Source organism: Cibotium barometz, chromosome 20 (assembly GCF_041138505.1).
Source record: "Cibotium barometz isolate CiBa-2024 chromosome 20, ASM4113850v1, whole genome shotgun sequence".
Lineage (NCBI taxonomy): Eukaryota > Viridiplantae > Streptophyta > Polypodiopsida > Cyatheales > Cibotiaceae > Cibotium > Cibotium barometz.
The window spans coordinates 41,530,707-41,547,905 of NC_141065.1; the positions used below are offsets into that span (position 1 = coordinate 41,530,707).

The following is a 17,199-nucleotide window of genomic DNA, read 5'->3' on the forward strand; positions in this document are numbered from 1 at the left end:
AAGTACAGTTTCAGGAGCCATGCACTAAGCTGTGGCTTTTTGACACGCTGGTCACATCGGCGATGCTATATGGAGTACAGATCTGGGGGCCTAGCCTAGATCGTCACAGTCGATCACATACGATGGATGGAGATCGATGGAGAGACCACTTGTGTCCATGATCTCCAGGATGATTCAGGCTAAGGCCTCGGTACCCCATGAGATTATCAGAGCCGAGATGGGAGCACCACCGATCGTAGTCGAGGCTCTTGCCAGATCAGTGTCCTTCATTCATAGCACCTGGGAGCTTCCCCGACACCGGTATGCACGACTTGCTTTAGAGTCCTCTCATCAGCTAGCCATGGAGGGAGACACTTCATGTTGGTATGCGCAAATAGCATCCTGGTTTGAGCTCCATGGGTTCAGTTTAGACAGACTTCCACCCTTCCAGTACTCTCTGAGGCACCCTCTCTCACCTTGACACATTCTGAGATTAGTAGAGTCATCAGACAGGACCTCATTCAGTTGGACATGGCTAGAGCCCTCACAGGAATTGGGGACGAAGATGGCTTTCTATAGAGACCATCTTCTCCGCACCACTGAGGATGGCTTTATACTTAGACCGAGCTACATGGATACCCATCTGTCTCATGGATTGAGGTGCGCCACTGGGCAGATCCGCACCTCTTCACATCAATTAGAGATAGAGACATGCAAATTTAGAGGCATACCTCCAGGGGACAGGATTTGTCACAATTGTTGGATAGAGCCAAAGACGGAGGAGACTACATCTGTCGCTGCACAGCATATTATGAGATTCAAGGGCGCTACCATTGCCTTTTTAGAGAGGGATTTGGACCACTGGCTAGAGTCATGGACTATTGTGATCAGAGATGCTTGGGTTTTTATCTCCTAGAGATCCGCAGGCTCAGAGAGTCCATTATCAGGAGCAGACGCCCGACTGGCAGGGAGTCCACATAGAGACAGATTACTCACTTCTTTAGACTACCCGGGAGGACACACAGCCGACAACCCAGCAACAGCACCCCGTGGGACTCTAGTTGAGAGAGCTATCCAGTTGGGCAGATCCAGACGCCCGAGGGTTCGCGGATCCTCACATCGGAGACAGTGCCTACACCAGAGGATTCAGAGCATCATTGCGAGGCATTGGGCTCATCCGACCAGGCATCTCACTATGGCAGATATCCAGGCCATCTGGCAGAGACCCATGCAAGAGCTCCTAGGATGATTACCACTCCAGCCATATACTGTTGTACTCACTGTCACTTTTGTACTCCCCCATATTCATGTATTCATGTATCCATGTACTCATGTACCCCATTTTGACTAGTAGCATGAGCTTCCCACTCTCCCTAGTTGCTGCTTCCGGATGCTCCCTACTGATGTATTGTAGGGCTAGATACTTACCTTCAATTCTTTCTTTTCTTTTCCAGACAGTGTATTAGATGTCACATGGTTGTAACTTTGGTCTCATAGGTCACTTTGTCCTTTTGAAGACGTTAATATAACATTTCATTTCTCTACTCTACTCTCTAAGTTGGACGCTACAGATTCTCACCAAATAAAGGCATAAAGAAGAACCTATTGTGCGTTATCATGATCAAGCTCAATGCATGTAACATCAAGGCTCCAACTTCTATATGTTCCTCTTGTTTACAAGGGGAGCAACACAAAGCCGCCTTTCCGAAGGAGGCAAAACACATATCTTCGGCATCACTTGCTTGGAAAAAGAAACCGGTTCTTCGGTCAAGGTTCTCAAGACTGACGGAGGGGATGAGTTTACATCCCAGGAGTTTCATGCAATATTGCAAGGATCAAGGCATTCGGAGACAGCTTATTATAGCATATACTCCATCACAAAATGGAGTTGCAGAGAGGAAGAATCGGACTATCATGGAGATGTCCTGTGCTATGCTTGAGCACTCCTCTTTACCTCGACGTTTCTGGGCTAGGGCAGCTCCTACTACTGTCTATATTCAAAACAGGTCTCCTACTATTGCTCTTCCAGATAAAACTCCATATGAGGCTTTCCATGGTGAGAAGCCCTCTGTGTTCATTGTGGGTATTTGGTTGTTCGGCGTACGTACATGTTCCTAAAGGAGCATCGCTCCAAGTTGGACTTGGAGTCTCAACGTATGACTTTTCTCAGATATAGTTCTGTGTCCAAGGCATATTGTCTTTGTGATCAGCAGGCCAACAAAGTTGTTGTGAGTCGTGACGTGGTGTTCGACGAGACTCCTGCATCTTTTCAGAGGGGGGTGGGGAGCTTCTTCTTCCTCCACCGCCGCCTCCTCCCCCTGCTTCTATGACACCTCCAGCTGTGGCTTCTCAGTCAGATGATGATGATGATGACTCTACTCCTCCAATGAGCTCAAGCACACCGGTGCCTGGATGGTATTTTCAGACAGTTCGTGATTTTGGGTTGAGGAGCCTCCTTCTGCTCCTCCGCTTGGTTCTCTTAGGCGATCTTCCACAGTTACATGGAAACAAATTCATGAGGACAACATTTTTGTTAACTATGCTCTTATGTCCTCTATTATTCATGGTCCATCTGATCCCACTTCTGTGGCCAAAGCTCTTTCACATGAGCCTTGTTGTTGTGCTATGCAAGCAGAGCTGGATGTTATGGAACGGAATGGCACTTGGATTTTGTGCCTAGGTCACAGTAGCATAAGGTGATTGGTGTGCAGTGGATCTTCAAAACGAAGTACAAAGCTGATGGCAGCTTGGACAAGCACAAGACGAGGTTGGTTCCCAAGGGCTATGCTCAATGCCCTGGGGTCGACTTCAATGAGACCTTCGCTCCGACAGCCCGGATGACTCACCATTCGCACCGTTCTTGCTCTTGCTCTTGCTCTTGCTCTTGCTCTTGCTCTTGCTCTTGCTCTTGCTCTTGCTCTTGCTCTTGCAGGACATCATAGATGGCCCTAATTCTAGATGGACGTCAAGTCGGCTTTCCTAAATGGAGAGCTTACACAAGAAGTGTATGTTGATCAACCGCCGGGATTTGAGGTTCCAGGTAGACAAGACCAGGTGTATCGGCTGAAGAAAGCCTTGTATGGTCTGAAGCACGCTCCGCGGGCTTGGTACCAATGAATTGATGAGTTCTATCAGAAGCTTGGCCTGCATCGTTCTCATGCAAATTCGAACCTTTATATCCTCCTTGAGATGACCTCATTTTTATAGGTTCTTATTCTGTGAGGATCTGTTCAATCATGGATACTTTGGAGAAAGAGTTTGAGATGATGGATCTTGGCCTTCTGCAATATTTTCTTGGCTTTGAGATTTGGAAGACTCCTCGGGATATTTCTTTTCTCAACAAAAGTACACACAAGAGATTTTTGATAGGTTTCAGATGACTGGGTGTAGACCATTATCTTCTCCTATGGATACTAGTGAGAAGCTTTCTCTTCTTGATGCTTCTCTAAGAATTGATTTGGGACAGTACCGGGTTCTCGTCGGATGTTTGGTATGGTTGACCTACTCCCGATTGGACATTTGTTTCAAACTCGGCTTATTGAGTTCTTTCACATCCAAGCCCTGTCAGCAGCATTGGCGGTGTGCTCTCAAGGTGCTTCAGTAGTTGAGTGGTACTTTGGACTTTGGCATCTTCTATGGCCAAGGGTGCACTCTTCTTGGATGGATAGATTCAAATTGGGCTGAAGATCCCGATACTCAGTGTGTTCGACCACTAGTTGTGTTTTCTCACTTGGGTCGGGAGCCATTTCATGAAGCAATAAAAAGCTGCCTACTGTGGCACTTTCCTCTACACAGGCGGAGTATCACGCAGCTTGTTATGCTACATGTGAGGCGATTTGGTTGTGGAGATTATTGGGAGAACTTGGCTTTCCTCCTACTAGATCTACTCTTCTTTGGTGTGACAATCAGAGTTGCATCGCCATCACCAAGAACCCTGTGTTTCATGCTCATACGAAACACATTGAGATTCAGTATCACTATGTTCGTGAATGAGTTCTTGCTAGAGATTTGCATTTGGAGTATTATCCTTCAGCATAGAATGCAGCAGATTTGTTCACCAAGCCGGTGTCTCACGCTTCCTTGGCTCCTCATCTTCAGCTTCTTGGAGTTTGTTTAGCATCTACTACTGAGAGGAAGTGTTAGCATATTCATCCCCATATGTTGTATTCATCCCCATATGCTGCCCCTGTATTTGTCCATATTTGATCCCTTTTATGGCCCTCGGGTTGGCCACCCGTATTTTTCCCACATTTTTCTCCTTTTTTCTTGGTATTTTTCCCAGGCCGGGTGAGCATGCCCTAGTCGGCCAGCTCCTATGCTCCTGTCGACCAGCCCCTTCTTACTTGTAAATAGGTGGGCTGGCCTCTCCCCTTTTCATTCATTGATCATTCTGAGTTGTATGGTTCATGTGTTGACACACTCTCTCTCTTGTATCCTTCACTTATGAGACACTTTGGTCTCTTGCTCTGGATTTCTTTCACTGATTATTAGCTTCGTATCTCTCTCTCTTGCAGTCTCGGTTTAGCACACTCTAGTGCTCATCTTGCTTCTGCTCTGTGCACACTCTTTCAAGTCTCCTATACAATAAAGTAGCTAGAACCTTCCTTGGTAGATAAATATATAAGGTTTATTGCTTTTCTGCTCCTGTCTTCTCAGAAGCTGACACTGAGTAAGAGCCTGCTGATCTAAGGCAAGTTCTTAATAGTTTCAAATCATATCCTAATGATAAGAAAACTATCATTTGACTTAGAGCTCAACACTTTTAAGGATGATCAAGGAGTATCACATGATGGACCAATACAGGAAAAACAAGTCGATATTATGACCCCAACTCGATATTTATTGCTAAGGATCTAACACCAGAGGAGGAAAGGAATTTGATTGACCTTTTGAAAGAGTTTAAGGATTGTTTTGCTTGGAAATATACTAATACCACATGAAGTTGTTTCAATCAGCATACTATTCTAATCATTATGGAGGGATCACGTCTAGCAAGACATTGTCTCACAGATAAACTTCCCACTGATCTGGTTGGAGTTACTTTTCTCAACAGTTGAGCAACTTGGAGATGGCGCAATGATTAGGAAGTGAATTTAACGCCTTTCCCCATGACTTATGTTTGACCCCTCAACTGGGAATCTGGGATTGTTTTGGCATGAGTATTGCTAAAGACATATTCAAGGAAAGCTCACACATGCACACGTGCATACATGACGCATGCTCATGAACCCCCCCCACACACACACACAAACATTTTTTAGAACTGATCTGACTGCAGTGTTTGGGGATAAAAGTGCAAAACTCTGTGCACATGCACATGGCATAACCCTCCACTGGGAATCTGGGATTGTTTTGGCATGAGTATTGCTAAAGACATTCAAGGAAAGCTCACACATGTACACTTGCATACATGGACACATGCACGTGACCACACACACACACACACAAACAATCTGACTGCAGTGTTTGGGGATAAAAGTACAAAAATCTGTGTACGTGCGCATGCATGTGAGATGGCATAACCCACCCAGATATCTCATGCTCATTACTAAGTATAGGGAGCCTTTTGAATTACATTAACAAAAACATGTTCAGACTCCTGAATGTCTGGTTAGATAAATCACAATAGGAGGATGCCTCAAGACCTCCTTGACAAAAAGTTGTGCCCTCCATCTGAGAGCTCCCATAATACATAATAGGACAAACATCTCCCTAATAAGCTATTACATAACCCAATTAAAAGCGGATTTTCAGCATCTAATATGTATTATATATATTAGCAGGGCTTCTATGGAGCTCTTGGTCATCCAAAACAGCTGTAAGATCATAAAATTTGGTAAAGTTCCATAAGCCTTCATCACATTGAAGCAAGAAAGCAGTGCCATGCTTGCAGAGGAATAAAAGAGATGAGAAGGTGGAAGATGTACCTCATGTCTCAATTCTGATGTTTTATCTTCAGGAAACTCATAGTTCCTACGAAAACACCAATGGGAGTACCTGCGAAGCTGGAAAACTAAAAACTGTTTAATATACAGGATACAGCAAGGGCATGCTTTAGAGTAGGCATAGGAACATTTACGTAGGTTATGGCACAACCTGATCACCCAGCATTTCACGTGTGGTTAATACGCGCTTCACTAGCCACTGCACAACCGGATAAACAGCTTGATAATCCAAGCCCTGAATCTGGTGTGCTTGAAGGGGATAGGGACATTCCATCTTCTGTAATGCCCCTTCAATTGCCTCTCCAACCTTGCTAAATTCATGAAGAAAAAATAATCACAATATGAAAGCTGACCTGTACTTGAACTCTTTTTTTTCTAGAATGATGATTGGGTCAAGGTTACTATAGAGCCAATGAACAAAAGAAAAGGAAGAAAACATAACCAAGTAACATTTGCCTCTCCCAGCCTTGCTGACTCCATGATACCAAAGAGCAGTCAATACAAGATGCCGTCAGCTTAAAGTTCAAAGTGCTAAAGAGCAAGCGTCAAGGAAGTGTGCTTAGATTAACCATAATTAGAATGCTGACTAAGCTGCTAATTAATGCTAATCACATGACTTAATTTCTTAAGTGCAAATACAAAAGAGACAAGGCAGAATGACATTCTATTGTATATTGCATGACATTCTAATTTCTGAAATGCAAATACAAAAGAGACAAGGCAGAATGACATATTCTATTGTATATTGCATGAATGAATATACACAGCAATAAATGCAGATCAATGAGAAAGAAAGTTATATTAAACATCTTCTAAAGACCCAATGGGTCTATAAGACCAAAGTGATACAATGCTATCCATGGTATGTCTCATCATGGAAAAGGAAAACAAAACACGTGCAACTAACATAGCTCTCTGAGAGTAGAGGCTGATACAATGATCATCATGCGGGAGTACATGGGATATATAAGCATTAGTACAATAGAATCTCATCATGGAGTGCCTAAGAATACGAAGCACTAGGGGCACATAATCCTCTAGTAGAAGTATGTCAAGCATGGGGTTACTCACTATGGCCAAGAGGTCCCCTTCTATTACGGTATGTGAGAAGGTGGTGGTGGCGGTGTAGCATGTCCTGGATCTGGAGCTGATGGGAGGATTGTGGTCGGTGTCCCGTCACCCATGGACTGGGGACGCCAGGTAGGTCGAAGTGCACAAGCCCATTCCGAAGTGACACCTCGGGGACAGCGCGGAGCTGAGGTATCCTGGGGTGGACCCATGGGGTTCACTATGCCGGTATCCTCCCCTTGGGCTTGGAAGATACTGGTGATGGTCGCGTAGCAAGGAAGGAGGGGTGTTGGCTATGGCCAACACTCTCGAGAGAGTCTCTCTCTGTGTCTACAAAGCTCCAGTAGGAAGAGTCCCAGTCACGCTGGTCCAGGAAGTCCATGATCCTGGATAATGGGTCAAACGGAAGAAACAGTGGTACCTCCCGCGGATCTCATAGTACACTCGACAGTGGCAAGTATAGTGCTCCTCTATCTCGACCCCTGTGTGTCATAATCTGCAGATCCTCTCCTCCCGAGGTCTCCATATGAGCTCTCTATCTCTGGATATGTGCTCTACGCACCTTGTCTCCACCCAAAGGGGGTGGGAGGATACCCGTAGCTGGCCAATCGCGATCCGCATGGCGTGTGACATGTGAATACCAAAGTAGCCTCGTGCCATCCACTATAAGCCTGGGGAAATGATCTCTATAGAAGTGCATCTTCGGTGGGAGCTCCTAAGGTGCAATCCATGTGCTGTGTATGTGGAGGCTGAGGAGGTCGAACTAGATAATCTGGTTGACGTCCCCATGGGAGATTTGGAGAAAAGGGGAGACCAAGTAGTATTGAAGAGGTGGGATGTGGTCATCTGGATTCTAGAGCCCGTGTCCTCAAAACCAGGTGGAAACGCAAGCATACCATGCTCCAGTGTCACCCTCACGTGCAAGCTTTCATGAGTCGTCCAGGGCAAGCCTTGAGTACCTGTGGGGACTCATCGTGCTGATGTGTGTTAGACATCATCCCCTACTTGTTGGCTTCCTATTTGGTGTCCTATTTTAGCCTCTAGGGCTGACCATGTTAGTCTGAGGGGCTGGTCACCCCTCACATGTATTTTACCCATATTTATTCCCCATTTATGGTCCTGGGTATTTTTCCCAGTCGTGGAGATATTTATCACCAGTCGGCTGCCTTCATGTAGAGGTATATATAGCCGGCATGCCTCCCTCATATTTAATTGCTGGCCTAGCTTGTCTAGCTGCAATCCCTCACTTACGAGGTTCTCCCCTCTTGCTCAGGACATGTATTCCTTTTGGTGATGATATTGAGAGCAGGTTCTCACCTGTGTTTCCTCTCCATCTCCCTCTCTCACTCTCTCTCCTGTGTTTCCACTTTCCCTTCTTCTGCTACACATTCTATCATGGTATCAGAGCGCCAGTGATTTTCAGCGTTGGATGCTCCCTCCTCTACCTCTTCATATCTGTGCTTTTCCGCCCATGGACAGATCTGCGTTTTTTGTGTTCATGCGTTGAAGCTTGCGTTTCTTCAAGGGCTGATTGAAACCCATCCAGTGGGCTGCAGTTTCCTCTCTTCAGGGCGTCAGTTCTTGGCAATCTGACAAGGGTGTTTTTTCTGGACAGCATACCTGTCCTTCTTGGTGGCACCTTCCAGGGGTTCTCAGGCATTTTTTTCAGGACTGGACAGCAACATAGCTGTCCCAAACAGGCTGCGTTTTTGGCCTGTTTGGGCTTGCTTTCCCAGCCCTGATCTTGGAGCTCTCTAGGCTCCCTTTTGCCTATCCTTTCTAGTTATCTTCTGCCATCCCTCCCACCCCCCGATTGTTCTCTGCAGCAGTTCTTGATCTGAGGCTTCAGCGTTTCCATATTCAGCCCGTTCTGTAGCCCCTTATACCTCTGCGTTTTCAGATTGGCAGCCATGGTTGCTGCATTTTTCTGAACCGATCTTGCTAGTAGCTCTACCTTCACTTGGGCTTCATCTGTTGGACCCGAAGGTACCTTCTCTTCAGCGTTTTTCCTCATAGGAGGTGTGGACACTGGTTGACCTGAATTTTCAGGTTTGTAGCCCTTGTTTGGCTGCGTTTTCTTCTCCAGTGGACACAAATCATTTGCAGAGGGGGTTTCTTGTTTGGATTGTGGCTTTGGAGGCAGTTTGGTACTTGAGGAGGATTCTGAATTTCAGATTTCAGTCAATGTTTTGCTGATTTTGGAGCATCTATACCTGTGTTTTGTTCCTGGCCTACACGGTTTCCCGGTTTCTACATGATCCTTGCCTTCTGTTGGCGGTGGAGTGCTATTTTTGCTGGATAGTTTTGGCTGAGTTTTGCTTCCCACAGGAGTTTTCTACACTCAGTGGGGGCCTTTCCCTACCTACTTCACTTCAGGATCAGTTTTGGGAGCTGTTTTGTATCTGTGGAGACTTTCTTTTGTGACTGGAGTTTACAGATTTCTGGAGGAGAGCAGTGATCTTTTCAGAGATCCTGAGCGGAGTTTATTTTGTCCGAGCTTGTGTTCTTTGCAGTATTTGCAGAACAAGGAGGGTGTTTTGCCCTTTGCGGTGTGATCCTTTCACATGGATCCTTTATTTATTGCTGATTCTTCGGATCTGGTTCTACTTCTGGAACAGTCTTCTACTATTTGTGATGCTTTTGAGGACTTTGTTACCACTGCAGTTTATATTCTTGCTTCCCTTCCTCATTGTGAGGAGTCTATCTCTGCATCTTGTTGTGATGCTTCTGAGGATGCCCCTCCCCCTACCAGTTCTGTAGGCTTGTTGTTTTGGAGGATGCTTTTTTGGACCCAATGGGATGCTTTGGATCGGTGGTTGCTAACCGTGCCTAGGGCACAATGGTACTTCCAGAGTTTTTTGGATTTGGATCAGAATCAGGTTAGGCTTATATCAATCGGACGATATCTTTTTTTCAGAGGGGGATGTGGAGTCCTTTCATCTTGCGATGCCCACCTCGATGGTGTGTACTTATGTACAGCATTGGGCAACTCATGTTATGGAGTTTGCACAAATGGACCCCATATTTTCTACAGAGTCTTTACATCTTGCAATGCCGATCTTTTCAGAGGATGCTCTTGTGCAGCATTTGGCTACTCTTGGTACAGAGTTGGAGCAAATTGACTCTCTTTCTTTTGAGGTTTCCAGTGAGGAGCAGTTTGCTTCTCCCAGGATTGATTATCTACAGGATATGATCTTGGTTGGTTATGAGGTTTTTCATACCTTCTCTAGGCTGGAAACACGACATTCAACTTTGGGGAGTGTTCTTACACTTGGGTTTGGAACCATTATTTGGAGCAGCACGTCGCAACCTATATGGTTGTTTTCTTCCAGAGGAGCGGTGTACCTGGTAGCTTGTTCTGTTGCTTTTGTAGCTGAGTTGCTGAGGAGATTGCTTGTGGAGCTTTCTTGGTACCTGTTTCTGCAGTCTTTCATCTTTGATCGAGGACAGCGTCTCTGGCTTCTTCGAGTTTGCTCAGCATCCGGTGCTGAGAGGGGGTGTTAGACATCATCCCCTACTTGCTGGCTTCCTATTTGGTGTCCTATTTTAGCCTCTAGGACTGACCATGTTAGTCTGAGGGGCTGGTCACCCCTCACATGTATTTTACCCATATTTATTCCCCATTTATGGTATTGGGTATTTTTCCCAGTCGTGGAGATATTTATCACCAGTCGGCGGCTGCCTTCATGTAGAGGTATATATAGCCGGCATGCCTCCCTCATATTTCATTGCTTGCCTAGCTTGTCTAGCTGCAGTCCCTCACTTACGAGATTTTCCCCTCTTCCTCGAGACGTATTCCTTTTGGTGATGATATTGAGAGCAGGTTCTCACCTGTGTTTCCTCTCCATCTCTCTCTCTCACTCTCTCTCCTGTGTTTCCACTTTCCCTTCTTCCGCTGCACATTCTATCAATGTGGAGGTAGGTAGGTAAAGTGCATCCACCACCATCAGGACCACCACGAACTCTGCCTAAATGATCGCACGTGGGACCGATGGTTCGCTACAAATCATGCGAGAGAACATCATGACCTCGGGCCTCTCCACACACTACCAATCTTCCTCTAAGAGATCTAGTCCCCAGAAAGGTACTCCATACATCAAGGCTGGTGTGACGAGGATGCCCAAGAACCAACCCTTCATCTTGGGCTCTTGGAAATGGACCTGAAAGCACTATCGCTCAAGGAGGGCCAAAGCTCCATATCCTCGTGTCACTCTAGTGTGTGCTGTTGTGGCCATGGTAAAGCAGGGGCCACTAAAAGTAGCTCCGAGGTACACATGATGGGACAATCTCCACCGGGGCTCCCTTGTACCTGAAGCTCAACTGGATGTGTAGGGGCATGAGGTGTTGAAGACCGTGACCTTGGTTTTACCAAGGTAAATAGTGATCTCGTTGTGTACAGAAAACCTGCATAGCATCTAGGTGTCACTGAAACCCCTCAGTTGAATCTCATATAAGCACAATGTCATCTGTGTGGAGTAGGAGGGGAATCAATATGCCTGCAAGTGGAGCGCCTAGCCCGCCTTATCTATCAATGAAGCTCAAGATCTCATCAATGTAGAGGCCGAAGAGAGTGGTGATAACAACGATGACGCTAGCAATAGTTGGCGGCGGCGGCGGTGCTGGCAGGCACAGCCAGCAACCAAGTGGCGCAAGCGGCAACTCAACCGGTGTCGGAGGTGGCCCACAGGCGGCAACACACAAGCAGGGGGGGGCAACGCTGGCAAGTGGCGGCGGGCAGTAGGCGGCAACAACAACCGTCCAGTCCAGTCAGCAACGGTTAGGAAGGCAGCACAGTTCTGTACCTGCAGCGCTCAGTAGATGGCGGCGCAAACAGTCGTACAGCAACCAGGCGGCGCTGACAGGTGGTAGGCAGCGCACTCAACCACCGGCAGCGGTGGGCAGCGGTGATGGTACAACGATACGATGGCGATGACAAGCTCCAAGTTTCCACGAAGATGATGATGAAGAACTTCACGCCTTGTCCATGATGCTTCAAGAGAGGTTCAAGCCTATTTTATACTAGAGGAGGGGTCTTGCGTTTTGCCAAAAAGCTAGCCAAGCTTTTGCTTTTCCATGATGCTTCAAGAGAGGTTCAAGCCTATTTTATACTAGAGGAGGGGTCTTGCGTTTTGCCAAAAACGCTAGCCAAGCTTTTGCTTTTCCATGATGCTTCAAGAGAGGTTCAAGCCTATTTTATACTAGAGGAGGGGTCTTGCGTTTTGCCAAAAAGCTAGCCAAGCTTTTGCTTTTCCATGATGCTTCAAGAGAGGTTCAAGCCTATTTTATACTAGAGGAGGAGTCCTGCTTTTTGCCAAAAAGCTAGCCAAGCTTTTGCTTTTACCTTTTTGCTTTGCTTTTGCTCTTTTACTTTTTAATAATAAAATATTACTCAAATAAGGCCAGCTTTTCAAGAGTTCTTTTGTGCTTTGCTTTTCCGGCTTTAGGGCCTTGCTTTTTTGCCCTAGAGCTGCTTTTTGAAAAAGCAGCTTTTTGTTTTTTGGTCTAGCTCAATCTCCTCTTGCCAATGATGCTCCTAGCTTGTGGTCAACTCAGTTTGACTTTTTGCTTATCTCTGCTTTTTGACCAAAACTCGCGCTTTTCCATGTGCAAACCTTATGGTCCATGTCCCCATGCCGCCTTCTACCAATCTAGTGTCCAAGCAAGGGTTCCATCATGTGAATAGAGCTAGGGAAGACCAAATAGTTACAACCATGCCTGGTGTGAAGAAATTGGAGGAGGTGGGGCGGGGGTGGCGTGGGGTGGGGTGGGGTGGGGTGGCATGGGGTGGGCGAGTAGAGATGGCTGGTAAAGAGAGAGTGAATATGAGTACCAAGTGTCCAGGCATGTGATGGGCGTGGGGAGGCGGTGCTCACGGAGTTGTCTCCAAGCGTCCACCAGTCCACAAACTCATCCAAAATAGCCACAATCTTGTCTTGTTTCCACCCTCTGAACTACCAAACCCTTCCTCTCACAAAAGGCCACAAAGAACCACTCTAGAACAGTCTTGAGCCAGTGAAAAGAGAGACTCCATAAGACATCACCTGCAGTCCCACTTGCTCACAAAGAAAGAGAAACTTACAGTCTTTATGTCACTTTCCACAAGAGAGAAAAGACACGAGGAAGAGCCCCAAATTGTCCTGTCCTCTTGTCTTGCAGCCGGGAGAGAGAAAACTAGTGAGAGAACCTGCTGTCCAGCCTTGTGTTCCCTTCTCACAGTTCACACTTCTCAGCTAACAAACGAGAGAAAAAAGAGAACCTGAAAGTTCCTGTTTGCTCTGCAGCCAGCAGCCAACCAACTCTTCAAAAACTAGAGAGAGATAGAGAAAGAAAAAAGAGTCTTGAATCTCTGTGCTGTAGCACAGCCAGCAATCAGCCTTTATGATCTCCCTCTTGAAACCAGTCCAATAAGTTCCTGTACCCTCTGTAGTACAGCAATCAGGCAAAGAAGCGCAGCTTGCCCACAACCTTCCTGATTTCCAAAAAGCTAGAGAGATAGAGAGAGATGCATGTACTCTAAAAATGGAGTAGCCCCCTCTCCCCATAAATATCCTAGGGGCCTCATAAAGTTTATTGGAACTTTCCTAGGGGCCACCCAAGGTTCATACCTTAAAAACTTTAATCCCTTGGTCCCCCTTCACACATGGGGTTGTCCACACATGTTACCTTTTGTCTGGCCACCCAAGTATGAATCGTGAAGTATATAACTTACTCACTGACCACCATGCTCACACTTATGCTGTACCAATGTCACAAGGTCATGACATCCCTGCTGACAACAATCTCATTCCTCTCTGGATCAAACAACCTGTATCCCTTGGAAAGAGAGTTATATCCCACAAATATAAGCTTTTGGGACTTGGAGTCGAGCTTCCCCCTCTGCTTCTTCGGAATGTGAACATACGCATCGCTCCCAAACACACGGAAATGGGAGACACAGGTTTCCTGCCAAAATATGCCTCAAAGGGAGTCATGTTAGGTACAAAAGTCCTCAAAGACCGGTTGAGGATATGGACAGCCGTAGCCACAGCCTCTCCCCAAAGTGGACGAGGAAGATCACGATGCTCCAGCATCATCCTCGCCATCTCCACCACAGTCCTGTTCTTGCATTCTACTACTCCATTCTCTGATGGTGGTGAACCTGTATTGGCTAGTTCCCTCTTGATGCCATGATCTGCACAAAATCTCACAAAAGCATTTGAAGAGAATTCACCTCCTTTGTCAGCCCGGAGAGTCTTTACCTGCTGCAATCCAGACTCTTTCTCCACCATCACATGCCACTCCTTGAACCGAGCAAAATTGGTCCTTCGGAGAAAGGAAATAGACCCATGTGAATCTGGAACAATCATAAAGCAACAGCATGAAGTAGAGAGAACCTCCCAAGGATGGTGTCTGCATAGGTCCACACAAGTCAATGTGTATGAAAATGCGACCTGACTGCCGTTTCAGATCCAAAAAGAAGTCACGGGAAGAAGTCATGTGCCTGGAAGCACCACTGTCAAGAATCCACTCCCGAGTATCCTTTGCGGTGAAGCCAACTGCCTCTCTGAGTCCATCATCTCTAAGTGCACAAAGACTGGAGTCTTTGCAGAGCTGAAGCTGAAGAATCAGCACTCTTCCCAGTTCGCTTAGGACGCTTCCTCCAATAGTGGCCTTTCTCGCAACAATCATTGCAGATCCTCTCGGCCTTCAGTTTCTCTCGGTCTGCGTCGGGCTTCTTCTCAAAGACTTCTCCGATGAAGCCTTCCCTTTGCCCTTGTTGTTGTTATTCCGGCCTTTCGACCGTTGGCCAGTTAAGGCCTCCGAACCTCCTCCCTGTGGAGAGTTCATGAATCTTTCCTCCTGGTCCAAGACCATGGGCACAAGCTCCTCCCATGTGATGGTACTGAGCATGCCACTGGTAATCAACGAAGAGTAAAATGCTGAGTACTGAGAGAACAAATGTGACAGCAACGTTATGGCCATATCCTCTGATGATATCTCTTTCCCAGCCTGGAGAACTTCTTGCTGAAGAACCTGCAGCTTGTTGATGTGCTCCCGCATCGTCGACGACTTTGCAGGATTCATCACCCACAGCTGAACTTCCAAGGAGATCCTCTCCATGGGCGATACCCTGTTATCGAGAGAAGCCAAATGCTGCCATATACCTCTAGCTAGCGTCATATTCTTGATATGATTGATTACCTGTGGGTGGTGTGCAATTGAGGAAAATGAAAGAACAGACTCTGGCATTGATACGATTCCATAACTGTGCATGTGCCTCATGTTCTTTCCGAATACAAAGTAACTCCCCTTCCTCTAACTCTGGCCGTGGAACCCCAACAACAATGAAATCAACAAGGTCGTAAGACTCTAAAACAGATTCCATCATTACCTTCCATATGTCGTAGTTGTTCCGTCCACCTGACGGTCCACTGGGAACGTGGGGAGCGTCAGGATCTTCACGTGTTTCTCAGCCATCTCAAGTAAATCTGCCATTGCGGGGGTGTAATTGAAAAGGATGGGTGGGTGGGAAAAAATGAAGAACTAAACCTGTAAGTGGCTGTCCAGCAAATCAGCCCGCCTTCCTCTTGCTTCTCCTCTTCCCGTACGGTCCAAAACACTCCACCAATCAGCAACAAAACAACCCCCTCTTGCTCACACAGTTCCCAAGATCTTCCAAGAGCCTAGAGCTCTATGGTTGGGTGGTGGGCTAGATGCCCGAGTCTTTGTGTGTTTTTCCTATTTGTTAATGCTGTAGAAGAAATACTCCTTTGGTAACCGGTTCATGGTCATTATTCAAACCTATGGTACCATATCTGCAAAGTCCAAGCCAAGAGTAGTATAGGCGAGAATTGGATGAGCAAGAAGGCAGCCTCAATGTGCAGTTTTCAGCCATGTACAAGTATTTGGACGTGAAGTAACCTTTTGTTCACGCATCCGCCAGCATTAAAACACAATAGAATGCAGCCGGCTCTCTCTACACCTTTCCTACCACTACAATGATATCATGGAGTTCTCTTGCATGGGTGAAGCCCCAGTACTGGGAGATTTCAACGCCAGGACCGGGAGCCGCCAGGTTGCTCTACTTAATTTGGATGACCCCATCAGACTTGGACATGGGCTGCTTTGCGGCCTCAATTGTACCGCCTTCACGTTGGAGACCATGCCGCCTCAGGGCAGGCAACCAAGTTGTTACTACAGAAGGATATACGCATCAAAAGAAGAAGAAATAAAGATAGATACAAATCCTGCTGCTGTCGTCTCGTCCACCTCCACATACACATGCTATACACTCATGCCATGGAGCAGGGGATAAGGTAACATGATACCACATATATACAGCACGCATACGCATACATATGCAGGTAACCATATATATGTACACGTACGGATGACTGACATTTTGTATCCGAGGGTAGCATCGTCGTCGTAGAAGAGGTCGAAGTCGACGTCGACGTTGCTGGCGGTGATGCACCAGGCGAGCCCTCCCGTGAGCTTGTCGAAAGGGGAGAGCGAGGAGATGCGCGCGCGGAAATAACCCCCCGCCACCAGCAGATCGACGATCCTCTGCAGCACCTCCGCAGCATCACCCCCCTCCATTTCTCTCTCTCTCTCTCTCTCTCTCTAGATGGTGCTGCTTATTTTTATTTACCCGTGCCATTTACTGTAATTTTGTAATTTTTTTATTTTTGTTTCATGTGTACTTTAATATAGGTGCCAAATTTTATTGATGGTGTAATTAAGGCTTTTTTTTAATGGTGTAATTAACTCCCGCTAGTACCTTACTTTTATACCCTCGCATTAATTTATACACCTTTCCTACACTGCTTGCTCTCGCCCACCTCCTTCAACGGCGAGAGCCTCCTTCGTCAAATTCCCTCTTCTTTCCCACCTGCCCAACATCGAAGATCGCCCCTTTGCCCTTGAATTTATAAGCACCAAGAGCTAGGTTATTATATTTTGTTTTTAATTTAGTATGTTAGGTAATCATAGTATGTTTTTAAGTTTGGTATCTTTTCTTTTCTGGATATATATTATAAATAAAACATACTATTTAAATTTTTAAACATACTATTTTGAACCTTATAATTTACAAGCTTAAAATAATTATTTTAAGGATTCAAAAGTTTATTTAATTAATAACCATTCAAAAAAACGTTTTGGGTGCTTATTGGGTGCCAAATTTTATTTGGCAATTAATTAATTTATTGAGGTGGTATAACCTTAG

General features: G+C 46.1%; 1 protein-coding gene across 1 annotated transcript in view; it reads right to left on the reverse strand.

The window, feature by feature from the left end:
- The window catches only part of LOC147627884 (paramyosin-like protein), a 172,524-nt gene extending 155,909 nt beyond the window's left edge, over window positions 1-16,615 (reverse strand). The window contains exons 1-3 of the mRNA XM_086814859.1: window positions 16,372-16,615; window positions 6,076-6,235; window positions 5,907-5,984 (exon numbers count right to left, since the gene is read on the reverse strand). Coding sequence (XP_086670985.1) covers window positions 5,907-5,984; window positions 6,076-6,235; window positions 16,372-16,571 — 438 coding nt within the window. The 5' untranslated portion in view covers window positions 16,572-16,615. The remainder of the gene's footprint in view (window positions 1-5,906; window positions 5,985-6,075; window positions 6,236-16,371) is intronic.
- Window positions 16,616-17,199: the final 584 nt, after the last annotated feature.